General features: G+C 36.6%; 1 protein-coding gene across 13 annotated transcripts in view; it reads right to left on the bottom strand.

The window, feature by feature from the left end:
• The window catches only part of Mycbp2 (MYC binding protein 2), a 251,013-nt gene that overhangs the window by 20,930 nt on the left and 202,639 nt on the right, over positions 1 to 27,444 (bottom strand). For 9 of the 13 annotated variants that reach the window (XM_059273237.1, XM_059273243.1, XM_059273241.1 and 6 more), the window contains 16 exons: positions 25,199 to 26,842; positions 23,230 to 23,399; positions 22,374 to 22,618; positions 20,343 to 20,510; positions 16,432 to 16,589; positions 14,852 to 15,051; positions 13,914 to 14,063; positions 12,238 to 12,398; positions 11,139 to 11,295; positions 10,757 to 10,981; positions 8,726 to 8,791; positions 7,247 to 7,486; positions 6,712 to 6,810; positions 5,219 to 5,299; positions 3,646 to 3,912; positions 2,580 to 2,863 (listed from right to left, as the gene is read on the bottom strand). In XM_059273237.1, the coding sequence (XP_059129220.1) occupies positions 2,580 to 2,863; positions 3,646 to 3,912; positions 5,219 to 5,299; positions 6,712 to 6,810; positions 7,247 to 7,486; positions 8,726 to 8,791; positions 10,757 to 10,981; positions 11,139 to 11,295; positions 12,238 to 12,398; positions 13,914 to 14,063; positions 14,852 to 15,051; positions 16,432 to 16,589; positions 20,343 to 20,510; positions 22,374 to 22,618; positions 23,230 to 23,399; positions 25,199 to 26,842 (4,315 nt within the window). The remainder of the gene's footprint in view (positions 1 to 2,579; positions 2,864 to 3,645; positions 3,913 to 5,218; positions 5,300 to 6,711; positions 6,811 to 7,246; positions 7,487 to 8,725; positions 8,792 to 10,756; positions 10,982 to 11,138; positions 11,296 to 12,237; positions 12,399 to 13,913; positions 14,064 to 14,851; positions 15,052 to 16,431; positions 16,590 to 20,342; positions 20,511 to 22,373; positions 22,619 to 23,229; positions 23,400 to 25,198; positions 26,843 to 27,444) is intronic. The other 4 variants (XM_059273238.1, XM_059273245.1, XM_059273240.1 and 1 more) reach the window with 3 other exon arrangements.

The following is a 27,444-nucleotide window of genomic DNA, read 5'->3' as shown; positions in this document are numbered from 1 at the left end:
TTGTTCTATCATCTCTCTAATTTTCTACTATTGCACAAGAACATCCTGGCACATATACTTTTGTGCACGTATATAAGTTTAAGGAGAACTGGTGCAAAGGATAAGCATATTTAAAACATAATGAGGCATTAGCAACTGGTACCCCAAATCCGTATCAGATGAAAACGCATGGGGCTAGAGAGGGGGCTCAGTGGTTAAAAGAATTTGTTGAGCTTGTAGAAGAACCAGGTTCAGATTCCAGCAGCAGCATGGTAGCACACAACTCTAATTCCAGTTCCAGGGCACTCAACGCTCTCTTCTGGCCTTCATAGGCACTGCATATATGTGGTACATACATTTACATGCAAGCAAAACAGTCATACACATCAAATAAAAACAAATAAAATCTTAAAAAAAGAAAATGTCTATTCTTTCATAATGTTCTTCAGCACTATACATATTTTGCTATTTAAAAATTCTATTTACATATATGTGTGAGAGATGTGTGTGTGTATGTTTGTTTGTGGGTGTGGGTACATGTGTGAATAGGTGTATATGTAGGCCCAAGACTAACACTGGGTGTCTTTCTTAATCATTTCTCACCTTATTATCAGGGCACGGTTTCTTACTGATCTGGAGCTTATCATTTGACTTATTAGTCTGGTCGCCAGCTTATTGAGGGATGTCTTTGTCTCTGTCTCCTACCTCTGGGAAAACAGGCAGGTCCACACCCAGCTGGCTTGTACAGTAAGTTCTGGGAGGTGAACTTTGGTGGTCTCATGCTTGTCCTGCAAGGACTTTCTGGGCTGGGCAATCTCTCCAGCCTGGTGTCTTTTTCTTTGTTCATTGACATTTGTAACTTTTCTGTGAACTGTTACTGACATTTATTTATTGGTTCTTTGACCTTTTAAAAACATTATTTTAATGTCATGGCCTGTTGTGGAATATTATTTTAACATGTGTTACATTCATTTATGCTGTGGAATATTTGTTTAATGATGCAAAGATGTGTTGTATTGTTTTATGTTGCATTTGTTTAACTATGTAAGCTGTGTTACTCTGCCTGCCTAAAATACCTGACTGATCCAAAATAGAGCTGAGCAGCCAACAGCTAAGCAGGAGAGGGATAGGTGGGGCTGCCAGGTAGGAAGAATAAATAGAAGAGAAAAAGAGGGATGAGAGAGGAAAGGATAAAGGGAAGCAAATGCAAGGGCCAGTCACCCAGCCACACAGCCAGCCACCGAGGAAAGAAAGATATATAGAATAAAGAAAGGTAAGAGTCTAGAGGCAAAAGGTAGACAGAATAATTTAAGTTAAAAAATGCTGGGTAGAAAAAAGCCAAGCTAAAGCCAGGCATTCATAAGGAAGAATAAGTCTCTGTGTATTTATTTGGGAGCTGGGTGGCAAGGCCCCCAAAGACCAAAAAGAGTAAAAATAACCAACTACAATAGCCAATAGTCTATTATGTAACGTTAGATATTTTCCAAATAGTTGTTTCAATTTAAAAACATTTTAATAGCATATATGCCAACTATATTCACTGTTATGCATCAAATTTGTGAATCTCTTTCTACATGGCTTTTGGTATTCATTTTTAGTAAATTTAAGATTAGGAAAATGTTCTTCTATAATTTGTCTCAGCAAAGTTTTATATATATATATATAATATATATAGCAAAGGAATATATATATATATATATATATATAAAGCATTAAGTTATATGAAGTTTACCTCCTCTTCTTCCTCATTTATTTTATTTATTTATTTATATTGTGGGAAATAGTAACATAATTTGTTTTTGTTTCTATACAATTAGGGAGTGATATTCAATCTTTTTCAACACAAATACTGAATGTTACATGTAAAGCTTACTTTCTATATTCTATATAATATTCCTTTTAATTTAAAAAATTATTAGTGTATGTGTGTGTTTATGTGTGTGTATGTGCACACACAAGAAATATGAGGACATGCATACCACAATGTGTGTAGAAAAGGACATCTTCGTTGACTTTGTTCTTTTCTTCCACCTTTACGGGGATCAAACTCAGGTTACCAGGTTTGTATGGCAGGCACCTGAGTTATCTTGCTGGCCCTGATATTCCTTTTATACATACATAGCCAGTGGCTTATAGATGTTATTTGGTAAGTGAGCCAACAAGTGAATACTGTGGGATAATCTTTTTTGTACACTGCGAAGATGTGTCTCTGCCACAGCACCTTCTGATTGGTTTAATAAAGAGCTGAATGGCCAATAGCTAGGCAGGAATGGATAGGCAGGATTTCCCAGGAGAGAGAGGAACTCCAGGGAAGAATCTGAGAGGAGGGATTTGCCAGCCAGACACGGAGGAAGTGGGATGCATGGTACTGAGCAGAGGTAACAAGCCACGTAGCAGAACTTAGATTAATATAAACGGGTTAATTTAAAGCTTTAAAGCTTTAAGAGCTAGTTGGGAACAAGACTAAGCTAAAGCCAAGCTTTCATAGTAAGAAGTCTCCATGTCATTATTTGGAAGCTGGCAGTCCAAAGAAAGTCTGCCTTCAGGTAAAATTTGTGATGTTTTAACTTTTTGATATTAATATAGAGGGAGTGACGAACCTGGAGTTGAAAATCATTGGCAGGGTGACTGTTGTAACTCCTTTACCCACAGTGGTGCCAGCTGTCCCAGTAATGGTGGTCCCTTTGGCTTTGAGCTGGACAGTGAGTGCTTTGGCAATGCATCCCAGAAACATGTCCAAGATACCCAGCTTATTCCAGTCTCCTTTCTCAGTTGAGTGAATGATGTCACTGATGTCTGCTGGGGGGAGAGATTTCACTCCTATGATGCTGGCCAGACGACTGGGAGTCACTTCAGGCAACACTCGTCTTAGTAAGGAGGTCACCTGATAAAGAGATTGAAAGAATACATTTAAACACGGTGCTTTACAGTTATTCAAAATGTGCCTAGTCTATAGCTTCAACACCTATGGGAATAACAGAAACATAATTTTTCTTTTTTTTTTTTTTGGTTTTTCGAGACAGGGTTTCTTTGTGTAGCTTTGTGCCTTTCCTGGAACTCACTCTGTAGCCCAGGCTGGCCTCAAACTCACAGAGATCCACCTGCCTCTGCCTCCCGAGTGCTGGGATTAAAGGCATGCGTCACCACCGCCTGGCTTTTCAGAAACATAATTTAATAATAAGTTATGCTTTTAATTTTGAGAAGGAAAGACCAGAGTGGTAGTGACTACCTAAGACAGCATGAAAAAAACAAGGCTTTTACCTTTGTTCTGGATTAAATGACATAATATGTCTTTCAGAAGAAGTCAATCAATGTCCAGAATACTATTTATCACACTACAGTAGTAAACCAGAACAGAATTTCCAGCCCTAAAAAACATGGAGTTGCTGGGCGTGGTGGCACACACCTTTAATCTCAGCACTCTTGAGGCAGAGGTAGGCGGATCTCTGTGAGTTTGAGGCCAGCCTGGTCTACAAAGTAAGTTCCAGGACAGGCACCAAAGCTACACAGAGAAACCTTGTTTCAAAACAAAAACCAAACCAAACCATGGAGTTAAAATTTGATCCCCAAAAAAATCATAAAGTAATAAAAGTTCATGTTTAAGGTCTTCTGATTTTTAAGTTTTCAAGCAACAGAGAAGAAACATAAAGTGACATGATGGGTCACCTGTCTCTGGACTCTAGGAGAAGCTGTGTGAAGCAGGGAAAAGAGGTCTTGAAGTAGAGTCAGCTGCTGAGCCAGATATTGCCTGCCAACATTAGAGCCACTCAATGCTAGGACCATGGAGAGCAGCTCGAAGCAGTAAGCATCCGAGGAGGCATCTTCATCACTGGGCTGAGAATTGGCATTTTCCTTGCTGGATATGGCATGTTCCCACTCTTCACGAACTCTTGTGGCTTCCATGCGAATAGCTTGGACAATGTGAGCACATACCTATGTGAAGACAACATAGAAAATATAAAATTTTATTTATAAGTCTTTTTTATTACTATTACTAGAATAAGCAAGAAATGCAAAGAATGCAAGTTAATACTTGACTTAATACTCGTTTTATCAGTACATTCTCTATTATATTATCTTCTTAACTCATCTTAAAAACAATGGAACAAAACTAGGTGAAACTATGACAAAAATCTCAATAATTAAATCACCTGATATGAATAGCCAGATTAATGAAGCAGAAAAATAAAATATAAATACATTCATGCTGGTTTTCTCCTTTTAAAAAGATTCAATGTTATGCAAAAATAATAGGCAGGGTTAAAAAAAAATCAGTATTTTCATCTTTCTATTTTTTGATGAGTATCCCCATGATACCTAGACTAGGATTAAATTTAAGCCCTCCTTTCTCTGCCATCCAAGTAGCTGAGATCAAAGATGTGCCTTTGTGCCTTGTTTCTGTCTTCTGCAGTACATAGTTTATGTTACCTACCATTCCTGTATGAATCTAGACTTACCCCACTACCTACTTATGTTTTAAAATATTAATAATAGTATAATTAGCATGAATCTAGACTTACCCCACTACCTACTTATGTTTTAAAATATTAATAATAGTATAATTAGCATTATTAACTGTCAGAACTCTCCCTCCTGAGTGAAAAAAATGAGAGAAAGAAGGAATATAATCAATTCAAATGCCATCTGTCATACCTGGTTATTTACAACTAAAAGAATATACCCAGGTCGGTACAGAAGCTCCCATCCATAATCCCAGCATTCTAAATGCTGAGAGGAGGATTGTGAACTTAAGGCAGGTCTGGCTACCATAGTATAATTTTGTCTCGAATCAACCAATCAATGTACCCACCCAAGTACCTACCTACCTACCTACCTACCTACCAAAACCAGAGGACTAACAAAGCTATGCAACAAAAAAACAGCAAAATAAGAAAGTTAACATTTGTAATAAACTTTTTTCCTCTTTTTTTTTTTTTTTTTTTTTAAATTTTGAGACAATGTTTCACTACACAGCCTAGGCTAGGCTTAAATTCTGGAACTTCTGTTCTCTACCTTCTAAGTGCTGGGATCACAGGCATATGATACCATGACTGACTCTTTAAAGTGATGTAGGTATGGCAATACAGTCATTCCTTTCTAGAAAAAGGCAGACACACATTCTACAGGATCAATGAAAAGGGAGCATTAAAAAGCTTTAATGAATTTAGAGGACATTTTATAGGCTGGAAATCCCCAGACAACCTAACAGACAAAAACAACTGACCAGCTACCAACTAACCTGCTTTTGTAGGTTGGTCAGTTTACTCCTGCTGAATATGATTCCCACCATATGTTCTTTCAGGTCAGCATCAGATGGTGCCTTTACACAGAAGATTAAAACAAAAAGTAGACTCGTTAGAGAAAACTTGTATCTTTGACATTTCAGAGTGTCTTGAGAAATAACTAAGCAGATATTCTGAGGTGCATTTATTTTATGCAAGTATATTAAGGTACATTTATTTTAAGTTGAGGTGTATAACACTAAGACAAAAGATAAGGTTTAAGGAAATCATTTTGACAAAGTGAATATAAAATGAACAAAATTTGAGAAAGAAAAGGTCTCAAACTCCTTTAAAAATCAGAAAAAGAAGAAATCAAAATCAAAGCAAATATATGGAATGAAATGATAAAGGTAATGATTTATATAAATAAAAAGGAGGTGACAATAAAACTAAAAGCTATTTCCTCAAAAACACTGAACGCAATTTATACTACCCAAGAGAGAATGAAAACACAGATAGCCAACACAAGGAATAAAGAAGTTTCACGACAGATTTTACAGGTATTAAAAAGATAGTAACACTGGACTGTACATGATTTATGCCCAAAAGTCAGTAACCAAAACAAAAACCACCCTCAATCTGATTACAGCATCTACAAAGAGTCTTCAGATAATATCACACTGTCGTCTACCATCCAGAGCAAGGCAAGCTAGCTGCTCTGATTAATAGCATCTACAGAGTCTTCAGATAACATCACACTGTCGTCTACCATCCAGAGCAAGGCAAGCTAGCTGCTCTGGGGCTCCGCTCCCCATAGCACTTCACAACACTGTAACCCCAGAGGGTAAGTGAGGCTTCCTTCCTAGGTACAATGTTTTAGTTCAGAAATAAATACTAAAGTAACTCTTTTAGAAGAAACTCATAAAGCACTAAAAAGGGTAGTTACTTCAGTGGAAATTTACTGAACACTTGTGTAACAATACCACATGGGTCAAGTACAGATTAGACATGTATGTGGTCTGTAAGCTATGATTCAGTGGAAGAGATAAGGTGTATGTGTGGACAAACGTAATATGAAAGAAACAAGAAGATCCAGAGGCACAGATATATTATTATAAACTTTAGCAGAGAGAAAACTTTTCTGTTGGAGGAAGCTGTAGCAGTTTCCTCCTGTTTTGGAGCCAGACTGTGGAGGGAAAGGCAATAGAGGAGGGGGAAGACAACAGTGGGCAGAGTTTAGAGATTTTACAGATGCCAAGAGCAACCAGCAAGCACCAGCAGAGCAGCTTCTACAGATGGAAAACTCCAGCAGCTCACATATGGAAAGGCGAATTGCTTTCAAATAATTCCCAAACTTTCTTTCTAACACAAGTTAAAAAAAAAAAACAGAAGCTCCATATAAACCGTTGCCACATACTCATTAAAATGTAAAGTAACCGAAGAGTTAGCTGTCTTACCAAAACTAAGAAAACGAAAATGAGAAATAAAATTTTAGGCTACAAATAAATACATTGTGTACTTTTTCCTCTCCTTCAGGTGATGACAAGAGTGCTTTTTCCTCTTGCTCTGGTGTGGGTTCAGCATCTCCTGAGATGAGCTTTCCAAACACCTGACAAAGACAGTGGCCACGTGAGAAAGAGTTAATACAGTGATTACCCCAGGGAAAGCTGGACAGCTATCTAGTTCTGTAGAGTTTTAATTAATTAACGATTGTGAGACAGGTTGTAACTCTGTAGCCCAGGCTGTTCTGGAACTTGTAGTCCAGGCTGTCCTTACAGTTGTGGCAAACCTTCTGTCTTAGCCTCTTGAGTGCTAGCACAATAGGTGTTAGCCACCACCCTCAGCCTTGACTCTGAAGGATTCTTCGAATACAGCGTTCTTTACATAGCACTATCACTACTCTTCTGAAACTACAAATGCAACATTAGATACAGGTGAAGGCCTAAGAGAAGAGAAAGTGGGCTAGATTTGAAGCCAGAAAATTCTACTAAAATATTTGTTATACTCTCAATATATACGTCAGTTTATGCTGTAGGGACACTCACTTGAGATGTAATAAGTCGGAATACTCGGAGAGTCTCAGCTTCACAGTTCCTTTGCTGAGCCACGCTGGCTGAGATCTGGCCAGCGATTTTTGTGCTTTCACCATCTTTCCAACCCAGGACTTTGACTTGTCGAACTCTTAATGTATTTTCTGGGCCCTTTAATTCAATTTTGATGATGTGATTATCCCCTCCTGGGAGTTCACTTGTTACCCAGCCAATATGCCTGGAATCCAAATCGACCTGGTTGAGCAGAAAAAGGACAGGAACCTGATACAGCAGAATCACTTTATCACTGTCCTGGGCTTAGCATCAGTAACAGCAAGCTCAAATAACAAACAACTGCACAGACAGTTATCTTATTTAACTTTCGTGAGGACAAGTAATATTATTTACAGGAGACAGAATTAGAAGACAGTGAGGTTAACAGAGGTTCAGAGAGTCTCAGGAGGTGATGGAGCTGAGGATTAACACAGGCCTGACTACAATATGGTTTCTCTGTACAAATTATGTGAGCAAAACTATTATAAAGACCTTACATGATTCCCCTACACAGACTCTCACTAGAACACATAAGCAATGAGGCTCTGCTTTATGCATCCTTACATTAAACAACACTAAAAGATAGCTATTTTCATTGTTCTGATCCTTCAGATGTGTGCGTGCCTTTTATCAAGGACCGAGTGTCAGTACAGAGAAAAATGCGTTTTGACACTACTCCTTCAATGAAATTAAAACTACTCTCATTGTGTTTGATAACTAAGAAGGGACCTAGAGACCTCTAGATAATTTATTTAGACATTTGTTATTAAATTCATAATGTCAACATTTTAAGATAGAGAAATTAAGTGTGGGGAAAAAACCCCCTACTTTTTGGATAATTTTCCTAGATTCTTTAGCATTTGAATATTTCTCATCTTAAATATCAATATGACTTGAGAAAAGAAAAAAAATCAATGAAACTCATTAAATTTTGTGTTATAAAGTAACCCTAGAGGAACAGCTCTGGCAAGGTTTGGTTATGTAAGTTCTGAATTTGTGCATAATCTCAGACTTGTGCCTAGATATGGCTTTACTTGTTTTTAGAATTGTTTTGTAAACGGACATGCAACCTAGATATAGTTGCTAAGTTATAATCCACAGTTTTCTTTTTTCAATTTTGTTTAGGCTAACAACCAATTTTAACTTAAGATGTAGGTACATGAAGTTGGTGACTGAATCAGATCTGTGATAAATTCAAAGGCATTCAAGTCGTTGTAAAGCAATGAGAGACTGAAACCTGTAATACTGTAGGCTCATGACTGAGGACACTTAAGGAAATAATCAGGAGATATCTAGCACTGGGATGGTAGTTCTTAGTCCATAGACTAGTTGTCAACTTATTGTTTTGTAAATAAATGATTTATGTTCTTTCGGTAGTACGTTAATACTCAAACTCAACAGTAAAAACTGAGATTAAAAAAATGACAAAATTTCAATTACCTGCTTTATTCTGCACAAATCTTCTACTGCTTTACCAGTTAAGAAGGTCATTGAGGTAACTTTATTCTATAACAGACAATTCAAAATAGTTATACTATGTTCCTGCTCAGAACATCTATAATAATACCTTACAACCTACAAATGCCACATTATTGCTTCTGCTTGTGTTATCAGTCCTAACTGACACCATGCCATTTATCTAACAACTGCAGTGCCTACAACCCCAGTTATCTCCTTCTCACAAACTCTTAGATTTTGGCTTTTATGTGCTTTCTCAGTTTGACTTTTCCCTTTTTAACCAAGTTCTAATCATTCAATTCTGTATTTTTCTGTAGTATTTTAACCATTCTGCTTGGTATATTCCCCGTTTTTGAAGCACATGAAAGGAAGGTCACTTAGCTAACAGATACTTGTGGGTATCATGACTACTTCATGGCTTTGGAGAGGACATCTTAGTAAGGCATATTCTATTCCTTTAAAATACTTGTCAAATAAGGGAAGGCAACCTTCACACAGGAAATAAATATTCAACAGTACAAGTGTTGTGTCTCAGTTCTGGAAGCCAGTCACGCAGGCACTAGAGCTGAGTAGTTTTATGAAAAGTACATAAAAAAAAAAATAGACTAACATTAATTCCTCTTCAGTTGCTTACTATGAATTATATATGTCAGTGTAGCTCAAAACAACAAATGTTATGGATAAGGTTCACTGGGTGGGTAGTTTGGGAGACAGCAATATATTTTCTCAAGGAGCATATTTATAACATAGCTGTCCCTGAAAAGGAAAGTACACGTTACCTGACATTCTAGATTTTTGTTTTTTTTTCCCACAATGAATGCTGTTATAATTATCTCTATTTAACAAATACAGAAATTCAATTTAATTGTAATGATCATTTACATTACGTGAGGGGAAGTATGTCCTGGTATAAAATGTACTATGAGTCAAAGATAAATTTGTACCAAGCAGTAAAAGCTAGCCAGAAATGTTTTGACTTTTTCTTGTAAGATAATTATTTATACTTGTTGGAAATTCCTGCTTCTAAAGAGGAAATCAGCTTATGCTATGTTAGCTTAAGCCCCTTTTCTTATTTGGCAACAAGGAAATATGGAATAAGGAGCTGGCGCTTGGTGTGGACTGCAGATTACTGTATTTGGCTTGTAGAGGGGACTGATGTGGTTGGCTTTACATCTAGGTTAGCCGAGACAAAACCCCATTATTTTTTCAAGAAAATAAATATGTAAATAGATGGGTGCAACTCAGTAATGGTTCATGGGAATCCACTAAAACCATCTACTGTGAAGCAAAAATTCAAAGAAGTATCCTTCCCCAAGACCAAGAAGCAGTCTGGCAGCTGATGGTATCTTCTAGCTCAGGTAAGTAGGATTCTTTTCTTTTGTTCAGTGTCTTTTATGGAAGAATTCTTTAATTCTGTTGAATTGCCCTATTAGAGAGAGTAGGCTAGGAAGACTGTAAGTCATGAATATTTGAATTAGTTCAGGGACTATCCACCTTTAACCCTAAGGAATGAAGGTGTGAAGTAAAAGCCTGGAACTAACTCTGCTGTGGGCCAAAGTGATTAAGTACCAGTAGAGTACTGCAAACAGTCAGACAGGACAAGACAAGAATAGCCAAAAACCCAGTGGAGAGAAGAGAGTCACTTTTATATGGAGGCACCATCTAAACAGGATTTCTCTGTGAGTCTTAGGATCTTGGGAACACACTGTAAAGGAAATTCCAAGCCAAGGGAACTGCTTACACAATGGCACAGAAGTAGGAAATTTAAGGGTAGATCTTAATCTAGTTCAGTTGTGGCCATGGTGTATTTGTGATCAAACCCCCTTTTAGAATTTATGGTCTAGTGTTTTCAGCCATATAAATTTGTTCTTAGATTTAAGATTCATTTGAGGAATATAAAAATGTTTGGTTGGAGAAGTCCCAAAAGATGAACCTCTTTTGTAAACTCAGAAATGAGGACGTGTACATAGTATAAAAGAATGAATGAACCACAAATTAAGTTCCCTTTCTCACCCCAAGATCCCGAGAATTGTCCACGTGAACAGACACATAACGGGCATTAATTCCTTTTACACAGTTGATAGTGATGTTTTTAGTTTTGTTTTTATCTTCATCTCCTGATTCCCAAAAGGTTTCAGTGGAGCCATCTGTCAAACTGCCAATCATGGCAGGTCGGCTTGATGTTTTTATGTCAACAATGCTGGTCAAGTCCTTTAAGCACATAACTATGCATAACTCCTAACAGAAAGAAATGTAAACATTCATAGTATTAAAAATGAAGCCTTTCACGAAGAAAAAAAAAGCATTCGATAGTAAATAATGTAATCAAATGGTTTATGGATCATTTACTACATTTCCCACTGTTCACCATTAGAACAGACACACAGTGACTAACCTGGCTCATGGCTTCAAAGCCAGACTGTATACTGATACTAAAACTCTCCTCACTGTCTCCGTCATCTGACTTGGACAGAATATTGTTGATGTGATGGAAGACATTGCTCTGATGGAGGAACTGATGATCAGACTGCTTGAACTTGAGGCTCCAGCATCTAAACAGAATAAACAATATACAAAATGATTATTTTCTAGAAATAGCTAAGAGTTCTCAGAGAGGCTCCTTCACATCACATTAAATGTATCAAGAAAAATGTAAAAATGTAAGTGCTTTCCTAATAAAACAAACACTGAAAAATTTCAGAGAATACAATCATGGAAACTTTGTTTGGTTTGTTTTGAGAAATAAAGGTAAGTTCTAAAGAAAATCTACGTATTTTAAATATAGAAAAAAAGGGGCAATGGAGGTCAAGGCCACACAAGCAAAAATGAATTTGTTGTAAAGGTAAGCATTATACCACTATAACAGCTTTTGCAACGTTATCTGTGTGGTAATTCTGTAATGACTTATTGGGGTATAACATTTCTTGCACTTCAAATATCTTATGAGGATGACAAAAAAATTACCTGTGTTCTACTGGCCTTATCATTAGGTCATGGAAAACCCAATCTTTCCATCAGCTTATTTGTTATATACATCATGGTGGACTTGTTTATGTCTACAGTCCACTGAATCAATCTACAATTACAGTTTAATGCTAAATTCTCAACACATTTCAAGTTAAAATTATGTGATATTACTTAAGGTGGTTTTTAACTGGCCACACATACTAGAATCTAGAATCTACAATCTACTTTCAAGTTCCATGGCCCCATCTTGTTTTGGTTTCTGAGATTTCATTTACATTTTCTCTTTTGGACACAGTGAAATAAAAAGAGGGGAAGGTGAGCAAGATGCCTACAACAGTCATTTGGTACTAAGAATACAAAGTGCACACAGATACAAGCTAGAAAGAAAAAAGATTGTAACTTAAGAAGAGGGGAATCACCATTTCCATTCTTTGCATCTTACCATTCAAAGACTTTTTTTCAAGTATTTAATACTTTGCATATTCCATAAAACATTTTTTGTATTAAAATGCTTGGTGCAAAATTACCTTAAGGCCATCTGCTGCAATGAACTGCCACTGGGGAGGGACATCATAAGATCAGAGATGGTCTGAAGTAAACGGTGAAATGTATGTGGCAAAGGGTGAGCAGCTTCACCTGCAATCACTATATCTGAGAGTGGATGTTCACATACTCTTGTATCTTTCTCCTAAATTAGAAATTGAAAATGAGTTTATCAGTTTGTATACTGGAAAGAACATTTTTAAAAGAATGTTATGTAAGCATAACTTGTTTGTATAGTATGTAAAATTTCTAACTGTATTTGTAACATTTCTAGAGAAAACTGATAAGGTAAATTACAAGTAAAATTATCAAACAAATGAATGCTACATATATACATCAATTCTAGTATACTTGCATATCATTAGAAGACTGAATCTGTATGTGTGTATGCATGTATCTGTGTGTGTAAATATTTGTATTCATACCTGCATATATTTTGTGTATGTTTACCTGTTAAAAATAATACATGCTTAGAAGTTTAGAACTCCTAGTTCATAGGACTTTTTATGTGCACTACATATTAATAGACAATTTACAACAGATATCATGACTTATTATCTATGTATACAATATACAATATTCTGGTAGGTGGTATTCTCATGAATAGAAATAGCATAGTTTACTCATCAGTGTACATCAGAACAATCATTTTGTTTTCTTTCCTTTTTAAATAAGCTCTGTAATGAATCACATATTGACATAGGAAAGCTCACAGAAGAATAATTACCAACTAACTGTTAATGTGAGTTGATACAGGTTTTGACATTTTTTTCTCCAAGAGGTGGTCACCCCAGTGAGCATGAACGCACCTGTTTCTTCATCCTGTTGCTAATCAGTGCTTATCAAACTTTCTGAATTATGTCAATGAGAAAAGTAAAACACAGACATGCTTTGGCTTCTTTGTATGTCTACTTAAGTAAGAATCATACAAGTTCTAGGTTACATTATCTTCTTCTAAAACATACTATGTTTTAGTCTCTAGCACCCATCTAGATTCAGCCAAGGCACGACATTCAACCTGTTTAGACCGGTTATTTTCATTTGTGCTTTACATTTGGACACTGCCCTCTGTGCTAGGATGTGTTCCCTATTTTTGGGGCACTACACTCATCCCACTTGTTGCTCGGCCAGAATGGGAAGCTTTCAGCTTTAGTTTCTATACAACAATGATGCTGTTTGTAATACTGCAGTAATGTATATCTTCTTCTTGATTGCTTTGTGACAATGACATTCAATGAGAAACCAGTATCTTTGCCTGACAGAAAACTTTCAGCAAGTATGACTAACGCTTTGCCCATACTATCATTTTATTGTTTCTTTCTTTCTTTTTTTTTTTTCAGGTCAAATAATCTGTCAGTTATTTCATGTAAAACATCACACTACACCACCAAACAACAAGTCACTTGGTTTCTATAAAAACATAGACTTGTGGCCATACACCCACGCACATATGGGAGGCACTGACTGGACTCTGGTCATTATTAACAACAACAACAAGGACAAAAAGCAGGAAGGGAAGTGGAGAGGGGACACTGGATGTGGCTGGAGGAAGGAAGGGTAGATGGGTATGATGAATATATATTGTATAAATGTATAAAATTTTCAAAGACTAAAACATAATTAAAAAGGAAAATATGGAATAAAAAGAACAAAAACCCACTTGCTCTGCATTTTCTTTATTTGTTTTATTTTCCTCATCCTCCTCTTCCTCTGCTTCTACTGGAGAAGGAGTCAGTGCGGCCACAAAGTGCCAGAGAATATCATGCAGAGATGTCGTTTGGATGACATTACAGAGAAGCCAGTTGAATGCCTGAGTAAATCCGACAGACAAGAGAAAGGGAAAATGTGAATTACAAATGTAGTTCTTTATTATTATTATTATTATTATTATTAGAGGTAAACATGCTAGAAAACGCCCTCATTTTACTGAAAACACACTAAATTTGAAATTGTCAATTCTGATGTTAATAATAAATAAACAAGAAAATATTATTTACAAAATACAGTGAAAATTCTTTTTAATATCAATTTATTTTGTTCAAGGCATTTTTTTCTAACCCACCTTTAAAACTACTATAGAATATTTTCCAAGTTCTACACAAGCAGCCATTTACTTAAATATGTCATTTCTAACAGTGAATGTGAATGTGACAAATTACTTATTACATTCATGTTAAAAAGAAGAAAAATTTGCCATATATAGGCCTGGGAAATACTGCATCCATATTATTCTATAAAATGGAGGCCTGATAAGCTATTACTGGTAAATTTCTAACTCAAAAGCCTTATTTATCTTCTTTACCTGACTCTTATGTCATTTCATTCTAGTGAAATGTCCTGAACATAATAAAGGTTTAAAAGAAAACCTCAGATTCACATAATAAAGTTGTATAGAAATAAAAATTTAGCACATTTAAATTTAAAATTCTAAATTAATTTATTCATAAACCTTAAAATTTTATTTTGATGCGAACATTTTTTTTTCATTAGGCCCACTGCTTTAATTTGATGCAATGTTTAGTAAAAATAGCATCATTAAACAGGACTCCTATGTATTTGTGTAATACATAAATAATAACCCCATGAATGTATTTGTACCTCCATAGCAAACACTCGGCAAGCGGACTTCCTCAAGGCCTGCTTCATTGCTATTTCAAGCCCTTCTAGATCATGATGCTGTATGACGAAAGCTAAAACTGGCCACTGGAAATTTCGCTCTCCTTTGGAAAGAGAGCTGTGGGCTGAGATTAGCCGGGAAAGTTCAGGTGATGGATGTCTCAAGAGGGAAGAGCCAACTTCTAAAAAGGAAAAGAAAATTAGTAATTTTCATAACTAGTATATGATTAATGTATTAAATACTGAAAATATCTATCTTATATGCTTGAAAGTCCTTTGTTTCTGCACATAACACAAATCATAACAATTTCAATTACTAGTAAGGAAGAAACTCTAACTACGTAATTTTTACTTTCTTATAGAGTTACATACAAATTATGTTGAACAGGTAGGTTTTGAACCAGGGACTGACTCTAAAATTCATACTTCCTATAGCACTGTAAAAGCTAAGTAGCTTGTATTCTGCCTGAAATCTACACCTCACATTCATCATTTCCTAAAAGACTGAGCAAAAGTGAGTGATGGCTAGTTTTAACTATCAACTGACATAATCCAGGATCACCTGGGAAGGAGTCTCAATGAGGAATGGTCTGGATTAGGTTGGCATAAGGGCATTCCTATGAGATTTTCTTAACTGGCTTAATTTCAATGGAAAGACCTACACTGAATGTGAGTGGAACTATTTATTGGGCCAGACCCAGGGCTGAATGAAAAAGAGAGAGAGAGCGTGATGCGCATGAATTAATCCACGCCCTCTGTTCTTGAGTGCTGAAGTAATGTGATTAGCCTAATTAATAAATACATAAACCCTTTCTGCCTTAGTTGCTTTGGTTAAGACATTTTATAACAGCAACAGGAGATAAAACTAAGGCAGCATCTCAATACAAACTAAGATATTTATTGAAGAAAACTACAAATTGTTCAATGGTGCTCAACAATATATTTTACTGGTGACCTTTAATATTAACATACATAAGCCAATATGGTAACATGTTCCTTCAATTCATGTACTTGAGAGGCTGAGACAAGAGAGCTACAAGTTTGAAGCAAGCCTGAACAACATAGTGAGCACCTAAAAATAAAATGAAAAAAAAAAAAAAAAAACAAAAACAAAAACAAACTTTATAAATTGCAATTAGTTCAGATTACATAACTTGAAAAACCCATTAAGAGTTATTCATATCTCTGAGGTTTTATATCTATTCAGTGCAATGGTGCCTCTAAGAGTTATACGCTTCTATGAATGATGAGAAATAACTGAATGCTTAAGCACATTTGGACCTGTTAGTTCATGAAGCTTAGTAGAAGGGATAATGATAGTAGTATGTATGTGTATGGGGTTAGATACCTAGTAAGTTAAGATTTTAAAATTGAATATATTGAATAAATATTGACTGGTCTAAATATCTATTCTCACTGAGATACAAAATGTAGGTGCATTTATCACACATTAAAGACAGATATATTGATTTCCCCTCAGGTATTACATTTTACAAATTATCTGCAGAGAAAAAGGTTTTGGCAGTCTGATCACTTAAGCTCTTTTCTATCTTTATATCTACCGGTGTCTCCACTGTTAACTCGTCTTCTAGGGATGGCTTTAACTCGTGCAGGTAAAATGGAATGCTGCTTGTCATATTCAGAAGCAACAACCGAGTATGACCGCTGGAAGACAGTCCTCTTAGCCAAGTCAGTGTCAGTTATGGGACTGGTCTCCAAACTGCAGACATAAAAGAACACGGTAAAAATTCATGAGAATGAAGTGAATGAAATGTAATTATATTTACTTTATAACAGTGAGTCAGACATTTGAATTTCATGTGGGCTCTACACGCATGGAATACATGTAGTACACAGACATACATACATTCAGGTAAACACTCATACATATAAAATAAAAATAAAATCTCAGAAGAAGGAATGAATGTAATCTTTTCCAACAATGGGACATTTTGATTGATGTCAGAACTGTATCTTAAAACTTATACTTTTCTTAAATCCTTTGCATTTCCAGTGAAAAAAAGGTAGCAAAGGTCCTGACTTCTTGGCTTTTTAAAGATTATATTATGTGTGTGAATGTTTTGTCCGCATGTATACACATTATGTGTATGCTTTGTGTCTCCAGAAGCCAGAAGAGGGTGAGAGACTACTGGGACTGGAGCTACCCTGTGGGTGCTGGGAACTGAAGCTGGTCCTCTGCAAGAGCACCTGTGCTCCCAACTGCTGAACCACATCCCTAGGACTGGAGCTACACTGTGGGTGCTGGGAACTGAAGCTGGTCCTCTGCAAGAGCACCTGTGCTCCCAACTGCTGAACCACTTCCCTAGCCTCCTAACTTAAAACTCATAGTTGGAAGATATTCAAGGGGAAAAAAAACCCAGGCAGGAATAATACTAAATACAGCAAATACAGAGAAATGATATGTAACGAAAACAAATAAATGAAGCTTCATTCATGATTTGGATACTTGAGTGTTCTGTTGGGTTTTACACTCTTGGGAAGGAGTGCTGTCAAAAGTCCATGTGGCTACACGAGAGTGCAATAAAAGTTGAGAGCTATACTTATCTGTGGGTATAAGAATAAGTCTTTAGAATACAGGTAGAAAATACACTGGTTTAGAAAAAGGGGTTCTCCTGTAGGATCCATGATCTCTTCAGTCACAGGTAGTTGGGTAGGTTTATACTACTGGCATGAAAATCCTCCTATTGAGCAGGGCTTAAGACCAATTAGACAGCTGTGGGTTACCTTTAAGATAATAAATAGCTATAGGCAATCAGTGGCTGCTGGGAGAGGGAGAAACAGTCTTCCAAGGTTTGAGCCCCATGAAAGTTAATCCAATCCTAAATGACCATCCCTAAATATATATACATATAAGTAACACTAAATGGACTCTGGAGGGATGTGTATATATGTGTATGTGCATATATATATGTATATATATATTATTGTTTGTATATTGTGTACATATATATGTATACATATATCGTATATTATATACATATATACATATATATGTGTATATATGTATTATTGTTTGTATATTGTGTATACATGTGCATACACATGTATACACAATATACAAACAATAATAATTAAAGGGGTGATGAATTGGAGAGGGAGTAGAGGGCAGTGAAGGAACTGGATAGGGAGAGGTATCCTTTTAAACATAGTTTTCATTAATCATTTGATCTTAGTTTATTAACTCATAGTTAATCTTGAGTTTGTAATAGAATAGTATAGTATTTAAAAACAACAACATACTATGGCCACATATGTATCAATGTTCTCAAGTTTTTTTGTTTTCAAGTATGTCTGGTTCAAATATATGTATATCTGACATTAGGTATACTTCTAAGGTAACATTTTATTTGTTTTAAAACTTCAGAAAACATTTAAATTTTTTTTCTGATCCAAAATTATTATACAGAGTTTGATTTCTGCCTAACTTTCCTTTTGCAAGATGACTTGCTTTTCTTGCTCACATACTTGAACTATTCCTATTTTTGTTGTTTGGTTGTTCTGAATTTTAGTAACTTACTATCTTAATATTTATTATAAAAGATTCCCACTCTATTTCAGTGGTCCGTTGTAATCAACACCAACATCATAATGTATTCATAATATAACTTATGGTTCTATATATTTCTAACTAATTTCTTAGTTTTAGGATAGTGATGTTTGGTCTGTCATTTTAGTTCCATAATGTATCTTTTTACTTCATCTGGGTTTTTATCTGATTTCTACATTTGAGCTTTTGTTTCTATTAAATTTATGTCATAATCATCTTTTAACACTACAAATTACTTAGAGGAATTTTCTTGTTTTCCTTCAGGTGAATTTTCTTCCAGATTTTTTTTTTAAAGTTATTATGTGATAAACCAGTTATTTCATTTCACTAATGTTTCAGTGGGTAAACTGTTATGTTTCCCAGCTTGCTCTGATAAAGTATTGTGGATTTCCTCGGACTTCTGTTCCCAACCATACTTGATACACATGTTATTCCTCTCAGAGATAACACAAATTGTTATTTCCACTGTCAGGCAGAGATTGCTCTGTAGAGGCACTCCCTGGGGCCTTAGCGGCATGTGCTGTGGCTGCAGAGATGGTACATACTGGGGTTTGTAATAACAAGATCTCTGTCAGAGCTTTGCATCCTTTCACTTGATTTGCTATTCTATAAACTGGAAGGTTATTTAGCTTCTCAGTAAGTTCTGATTCTTTTCATGGCTAACATGGAAATTTATAGCAATTTGTATATATTAGAGTTGGTGAATATTTCTTTTTTAAAGAAAAAATTAAAAATTACTTAGTGGAAGATTCTATTATACAGCTTTACCTCACTATTTCCAACTAGCAGTTTGTTCTATATGAGTTTAATCCTAGACCATGGTATCATTCCATTGAATTACATTTTTTAGAGTAGTCTAAAAATGATCCCAACTCCATTTTCAGAGACACTTTCATCCTTTAAAGATATAAAAGGTGAGCTGTTCTCTTGGAGACAATGTCAATAACAGCTCCAAAAAAATTAAAGCAAAAAAACAAACAAAAAAACTGAGAACAATCCACACAGGTGATGGGAAAAATTGCAAGTATCTTTTCTTGGAAAAATACTCATTTGGACATTGCTAGATCTAGTATAATTAACAATGTACCTATTATTTTAGTTTATTGTTATGACTGTATAGTACAGACAATGCTATATCTGAATAATCATGTCTCTCTCTTCAGCAAAGATCTTCCTTTCCAATGATGCATGTTCCCATGTTCATTGTTCTTGTGAACAAGTAACATGTTCAGTTACTGAACCTTGATGCTATCTAAACTTACCTTTATCATTATTCAGTAAAGTCACACTGATTTTTCCCTCCAAAATACCTTCTTTATCCATCTTTTTCACGACTGCTGCCAGTGCACTCCAATTCTACACAACTAGCTGAACTCTATTAGTAAACTATCAGCTTCTTAATGACACTGTGCTACTCTTGCATTATTGTCACGCTTTTCCCATCAAAGTTTCAGTGGGAGTCAAGTTTCCTTGTGTACTATATTAACCTGAATCATTCACTTTTCAAGAAGCTCTCTGTCTGGCACTAACAATAGAGCTAAAAGAGAAGGCACTGTAAACCATGATCCAAGAAGCTTAAGATTCATGATTCATGCTCTGTGCCATTTCTACCACCGGTCTAAGTCAACTTTCCCTCCTCTGACTAAATCCATCATTCAAAATTATAGGCTTCAATATAATCTTTCATTGAATGATTAGTTATCTTTTCTCTCCCAGTGGTCTGCCTCCCATCAAGAACTCCGTTCATATATGCATACTTTTCATATCTCTCCAATAGCTAGCAGAGCTGACTCAATGTTCTTCCTGAGACAGAAAGCTGTATAAAAGGACTGCAAGAATATTCTTTAATAGTTCAGCCTTTCTTCCACCAAACACTTGTCACTCAGAAAGACAGAAGTAAAGTACCTTGGTGGCATAGACTTCATATTGCTCTCTGGCTCTTCAAATACATTGGGACTTGCATCAGGAGTTACTGAAATGTATGGGGCAGGGACAGATGTCGAACGCAGATATCTCATTTCATCCTGGAATAGGTTGTCATCTTGATAGCCCACAAAATTTTCATGATGGTGCCTGTATTAAAGTAAACCCAAGAACTTAATAGTGCAATGGCAATGAACATCCTCTACATTTTAAATCTCCTTTGAAAAAGGCAAAGCAGTACATGTAGATGTATAAGTAAAGGGGAAACATCAGAATAATTACAGAAGTGGACCTGTAGAGATAAAAGTCTGATATTACTTTCTAGGTACCACATACATCCCAAACTTAAATGGAACTCATTTTCTTATCTTTTGAGAACAGTTTCATCTTTCAGTTCTTGGTGAATGATCTCACTGACTATCCATCCAGGTGTTAAGGTGAGAATATCTATGATAGACCAGGCTTAGGCCTCAATCATCACTAGTCATGCAGGCCTAAGATACAAGCCTCTTTTACACCACTTTCTCTTTTCATTTTATATCATCACTGTCACAGTCCAGCTCCTTAAGTGTGCTATGCTGGCACATTTTTTTCTCTCCCATGTTTTATAATTTCATTCCTATTTTAGCGTTACATTTCTTTATTTATTGTATGGGTGTATGGAGGGTGTAAGTGTATGCCAAGGTGCATGTGTGGAAGTCAGAAGACAACTAATGGAAGTTGCTTTACTCCTTTTACCCTGCGGGCCCAAGGTTTTGAACTCCACTCTCGTGGGTTTGGTGGTAAGCAACGTTATCCACTGAACTGTGTCATCAGCCCACCTTGTTTCATTCTTTTTCAAACCGGAACAAAATATTGTTAACCTAAGATAACTCAAGATATGTTTGTATTTGGCATGCCTGATGATTTCTTCCTCGTTTTGTTTGAATGTTTCACATTTTCATTTCCTTTTCAATTTGCCCTACTTTAATGACTACAAACAATTTTAAAAGCCACATAACTTTGTCATAAAAAAAGACACTTTTCAATGGAATGACTGACTGGCAAGCCATGACAGCAGGGAAAATCTAGAATTTTTCATTTATCAGCAAGTGGGAAAAAAAAAATCGAACTTTGTTATATGAAAGACTATTTTGGAGTGTTAGTATCCAACACAAGAAAGTGCAGACTGCACAGTTCAAGTCCAGTGGAGTAACATACATCACCAACAAGCATTTCTCCATCTTTTGTCTTAAATCCTTTATCTGATTTCCGTATTCGTTTCCACATTCCATACTGTGACCTTTTAACTGTAAACCAGGTTGATTATTTCCCTGTTTAAAATTCTTCCTTCATTGCCTCTGGTTATAGGAGAATCAGTGTGAGCTACAGAGCCCCATGTTACCCAGATCACCATTTCAAGTAGTTAAACAGAATGAGATTTCATTGGCGTCTACTCTGCAAGAAATTGCTTCCCTCCTACCACTTGCCCAGCATTCTATCAGTTCTTTCAGCATCCTATACATACTTCAATTTGAGTACACCTAACATGACACTGTAAAGGTTTTAATGACATGTCTCATCTTCCCACCAGTGTTGAGTACATTCAGGACTTTGTATATTCATTTCTGAGTCCTTGGTACTCAGCTGGTACTTGTTTAAATGTAAACAGAATGCATAGAGTCAAGACTTCTACAGGAAACGTATTTTTCTTTCCTCTCAGCATTTCTGACTAACAGACTGAAAGACAACTCATAGAGAATAAAACATGCCAGTTTTACTTCCTAGTATATGGTTTGTATTAATAGTAACAGAACAAACTGACGAAGTACCCATTGGCATAAAACGTGCACTCTACTCCCAGTCATGTCAGCCAGGGCAATAAGGAAGCAAATTCTGAAGGTTTGTTTACTGCATGCTATCTGTGGTAGTGTGGGTACGCAGAATAAGTTTTGGACCATTTTACAGCATGATATTAGTCATCAGAAGCTGTAAATCCAAAGGCAATTATAAACAAAAACAAAGTCTTATTACCTAGCCAATGTCTGTAAGTAGAGACAAGGCATTTTGACAGGCAAGTCCTCAGAAACACCTTCTTTCACAATGGGCAGCTGAGACTGGAATGGCTTTGCAGGATGGTAACACAAGATACTTGGTTCTGCTGCACTGCTCAGGGACAGCAGGAAGAGGGCATTGGCTTTGATCACCTGGTGTGCTTCCATGGTGGGCAAGGCACGAGGAGTCTTGACTTGCATTGGCTTTCTTCTAGACTGTTTGACCTGGCAGAGACAAAATTGAAGTGATTGTTTCCTGCTTCTCTTTAAAGAGATAATTTCTTAACTTTTGTTGTTTCTAGAAAAAAAAGAAATGAGAAAGTATTTTAAACAGTGATAGTGACTGCTGAAACAAAGGATAACAAACCCAGCAATGGGGAGCATGGGGGGCAGGCAGGGAGGAGTCGTATAGGGCAAGGTTTAGCAGAAGCCTCTGCCTTGGTTTGTCACTAGGATAGAATGATCACCAATTTCTAAGAGTCTATGATATGATTGGGTATTAAAGAAAAGACAAGAGAGAAAGAGTAGAGAAGCAGAAAGGACAAGAAAGAAGAGTGAAACTTTTATATATGTGTAGTGCAGGAGACAATAGTAAAGAATTACATCACAAACATTTGTAAACATTTGTCAATAAAGCATTTGTATCCAAGGATATAACTTATTTTTAAATTAAAACCAGTTTACTTAACAAACACTGAATTTGTATTTTATTTTTGTTATACAAACTGAATTTTAATATCAATGACATGAAATTAACTAATGTAATGATTATTATATATTTCTGTAAGTTACAGCCATATCATGAATTATATATAACTTGAATGGAATAAAAATACCTTCTCCCTTGCAGCAGCCTGCTTTTCACGGAGGTACTTTTCTCTACAGCGATCACACACAAGGTACCAAGTGCTTCCTCCCATTCCCCCATCACCACAGTTACCAGCCCAGCCTCCACAGAAATGCCCAATGCTATTGTACCCTTGTCCACCAGCGTATCGGCCACAACCTGGAAACAAACAAAAGATATATATTTAAAATTCTGAATGTCTTTGATCCTTACTACTTACATGTCAACAATAGATGCATCTTTTCAAAGTAAACAAAATCCTGAAGCAAGTATGTAATTTTTTAAAACGCTAGTACATACATTAGAAAAAGCAGCATGCTTGATTTAAAAAAACTATCAATTAAATGATGCTCAAAATGTTTGAGATATTCTATTTTTGAAAAAGCACATTAAGGAATCAGGGAATATGGGTACCTGTAGATTTATTTAAGAATGTTAATAAAATATACACATATACAAGAATAACAAGTTTCAGAAATCAAATATTTGTAATACCATATGTTAAAAGGGAAGAAAATACTGATACTTGAAGTAAATTTTAGGATATTAATATATGGAAATATTTACCTAACACATAGTCCTCTGATAAAACTAATAACACTTACATAGGAAAATCCCCCATCCCAATCAGTATAATCCATTTAACTGACAACTTTTAACAGGATTCTAAATCAGAAGATCTAATTTATAATCAGATCTTCAGAAGAGGGATGGAGGTATGCCCTCTTGTTTAGACATGCCATTATTTCTAACGTGTAAAACCTTCATGTCAAACTTTGGGTAACACATAAAATACTTTAAAAAATTTCAAAATTTGCTATACTCCAATTAAATAATATTAAATTTCTTTTTTTTGATTTTTTTTTTGATTTTGCAATACAGTTCAGTTCTATATATCAGCCACGGATTCCCTTGTTCTCCCCCCTCCCACCCCCCTCACCTTCCCCCCAGCCCACCCCCTATTCCCACCTCCTCCAGGGCAAAGCCTCCCCCGAGGACTGAGATCAACCTGGTAGACTCAGTCCAGGTAGGTCCAATCCCCTCCTCCCAGGCCAAGCCAAGCGACCCTGCATAGGCCCCAGGTTTCAAACAGCCAACTCATGCAATGAGCACAGGACCCGGTCCCACTGCCTGGATGCCTCCCAAACAGATCAAGCCAATCAACTGTCTCACCCATTCAGAGGGCCTGATCCAGTTGGGGACCCCTCAGCCATTGGTTCATAGTTCATGTGTTTCCATTCGTTTGGCTATTTGTCCCTGTGCTTTATCCAACCTTGGTCTCAACAATTCTCGCTCATATAAACCCTCCTCTTTCTTGCTAATTGGACTCCCAGAGATCTACCCGGGGCCTAGCGATGGATCTCTGCATCCAGTTCCCTCAGTCATTGGGTGGGGTTTCTAGCATGACAATTAGGGTGTTTGGCCATCCCATCACCAGAGTAGGTCAGTTTGGGCTGTCTTTTGACCATTGCCAGCAGTCTGTTGTGGGGGTATCTTTGTGGATTTCTGTGGGCCTCTCTAGCACTTGGCTTCTTCCTATTCTCATGTGGTCTTCATTTACCATGGTCTCCTATTCCTTTTCCTCTCTGTTCTTGATCCAGCTGGGATCTCCCGCTCCCCCAGGCTCTCTTTCCCTCGACCCTTTCCCTTCATTACCCCCACTCATGTCCAGGCTGTTCATGTAGATCTCTTCCATTTCTCTGTCATTGCGCGATCCCCGTGTCTTTCTTTGGGTCTTGTTTTCCAGGTAGCCTCCCTGGTGATGTGAGTTTCTTGATCACAGTATTATTAGAATTTCTCTATCTCTTTAAATAAACTATTCATGATCGTCCATGATGTGAGATTTTATAAATTTGGGCAACTGTTTCCCTATACTTTGATATACTTCAGACGACAGTTCAAATTAAAGTGATCTAGATGACTAAAGCTAAAGCATACATACCCACAAAACCGCTTACCTGGGTGAGCTTGCCGCATGTGGTAGGTCACTGGGTACGGGTGGGACTCTCCACACAGCTCACAGATAGTGTCTTTCTCTGGTCCTCCTACGGCCAGCTGAGCCATCTCACCAAACAAATTGCCCCTTGGCCGAAGTTCTGTCTTTTCTTTTTTCTTTTTTTCCTTTTTCGTTTTCTTATTCTCTTTTTCACACTCTTTCTTTTTAAGGACTGCACAGGAACCTGGACTTGGAAAAATCATATTCTGGGAAGCAGCTTTGATTGTAGCCAAAGAGATATCTTCCCAGAAAGCCACAAGATGTTGTAATGTTAAGGGAAGCGGAGACTTAGACTTCATCGTATGATGCACAGACATTTCAAAAGTGGCTTCCGATTTTCCATCCTCACACTTTTCATGTAGAGGCGGTTCCTTAAGCATAGACAAGACTTTATTTTTGTTGATACTGCCCATCTTAGATATATCTGGTCCATGAGGTGCAATGTTAAACATATTTAGAGCAGATGATATTTCCAATGAATGTCTATTTTTTAACTTTATTTCCTTTTCCTCTGTGGGTGGTTGGCTATTCAAACTGCTTCTTATAGGAGCATGTTCTTTGGAAAGTTCAGGATTAAATTTCAGGAAGGAAGAGCAGGCCATTGCATCGTGTACTATCCCTTCATGCCACAGAAAAGAGGCAAAGACAGCCCTGGCACACTCAGCCACAGACGGAGACATGGCTTGCTTGGCTGGCTCTAGAGATTTGGCTCCATCTCCTTTGAAAAGGAAGTTAGATTTTTCCTTTTTGGGCCTGGTGTGTCTATTAGCACATTTCCGACTTATTTTGGGTGATGCTCTCATTTCCTGTTCATCCTTCAGGGGTGCTTTTCCTATGCTGAAGTGCACTTTATTTGAACCTTCATCCACACTCTTAAATTCACTGTTTTCATCACAACTGCTGTCTGTGACACTGTTTGTTTTTAAAGTACTTGAAGTACAGACTTCAACTACCTCACTGTGGAGGTTTTCCTGTACCACATGGGGAGAAGGGGCTCTGTTTTCAGATCCAGGGGAGTCTTTAGGATCCTTTGGTACTGGTTTTGGTTTTGGTGATGTGGACCGCCCCCTTAACGGTTCTGTGAGGGGCATTTTCTTCTTCCGGAGGGTATCTGGATCAAGTGTATATGAGTCTGACTTGGAACGTTCCCGAGGAGGATCAAGTTTTGTCTTAGCAGGAGCTGTACTTTTCTGAGGTAGATTTTTATCCTGCGGTGAAGAGGAGCGTGGAGAACCAGCACCAGATGGGCTAGACCTGTTAGTTGGGAGAGTCTTTGGCTTAGGAGATGATGACCTAGACCCTGGTCCTGGGGATTCAGATCTGAAGCTAGAAGACATCCTCCCATCAGACTTCAATGTCTGCAAGGTGTTATGGTTAGGGGACAATGACCTACTATGGGAATCTGACCTCAGCTTTGCAGCATCAGATTTTAACATGAGGGATTCACTAGCAGATAAACCTTCTGTCCCCCTTGGCTTCTTCTGGTCAGCAGTAGTCCGGCTCACACGCCCATCAGGTTTAATTGATCTGCTGTGTTTAGAGGACAGCTCTGATTTTCCTGATGTAGAGATTGGTCTTGAAGATGTTGAGACAGTTCCTCTATCACCTGTATGATCCATTTCATACGGAAATGTTAATAAAATGTAACGTAATGATAATTTAACCACTAAATACTAAAATAAAAACTACAACATCTACATCTATACTTATCATATATAAAAACATAACAAGAATAAAATTAAAAATATATTTCATAAAAGTTCTATAGTATCATTACACACACAATACTACTATATATGTCTATCGATGCAAAACAGACTGAATAGAGTACCTATTCACCTAGATGACTATTAGTGATATATATAATCCAGTCTTTTATGAATTAATTTAAACTCATCAAGAAACTAGAAAGAGAAAAACCATTTTAAAAACTAAAAAAAAATATATCCTTCACATGAAATAATCAAGTTAAGATATTCAGGAGATATTAGCATACTTAAGGTAATGACATAGGTCTTGTTGAAGAAAGAAACTTCATTTATAAAATTACTGTATTCAATCATAAAAACAAACACAATTAGGTTAGTAAAGAGCTTATAGGAGACATCTTAATTTAATGTTTTGATTAGAATAACATAGTGAAGTCTGAAAATCCTAAAGCTATTGTGTGTTCTCCTTGAAGTCAGGTGTTTTGTTATTTATAAACAA

The sequence above is a fragment of the Peromyscus eremicus genome, chromosome 9, assembly GCF_949786415.1.
Source record: "Peromyscus eremicus chromosome 9, PerEre_H2_v1, whole genome shotgun sequence".
Taxonomy (NCBI): domain Eukaryota; kingdom Metazoa; phylum Chordata; class Mammalia; order Rodentia; family Cricetidae; genus Peromyscus; species Peromyscus eremicus.
This window is presented reverse-complemented; position numbering and strand designations above follow the sequence as displayed.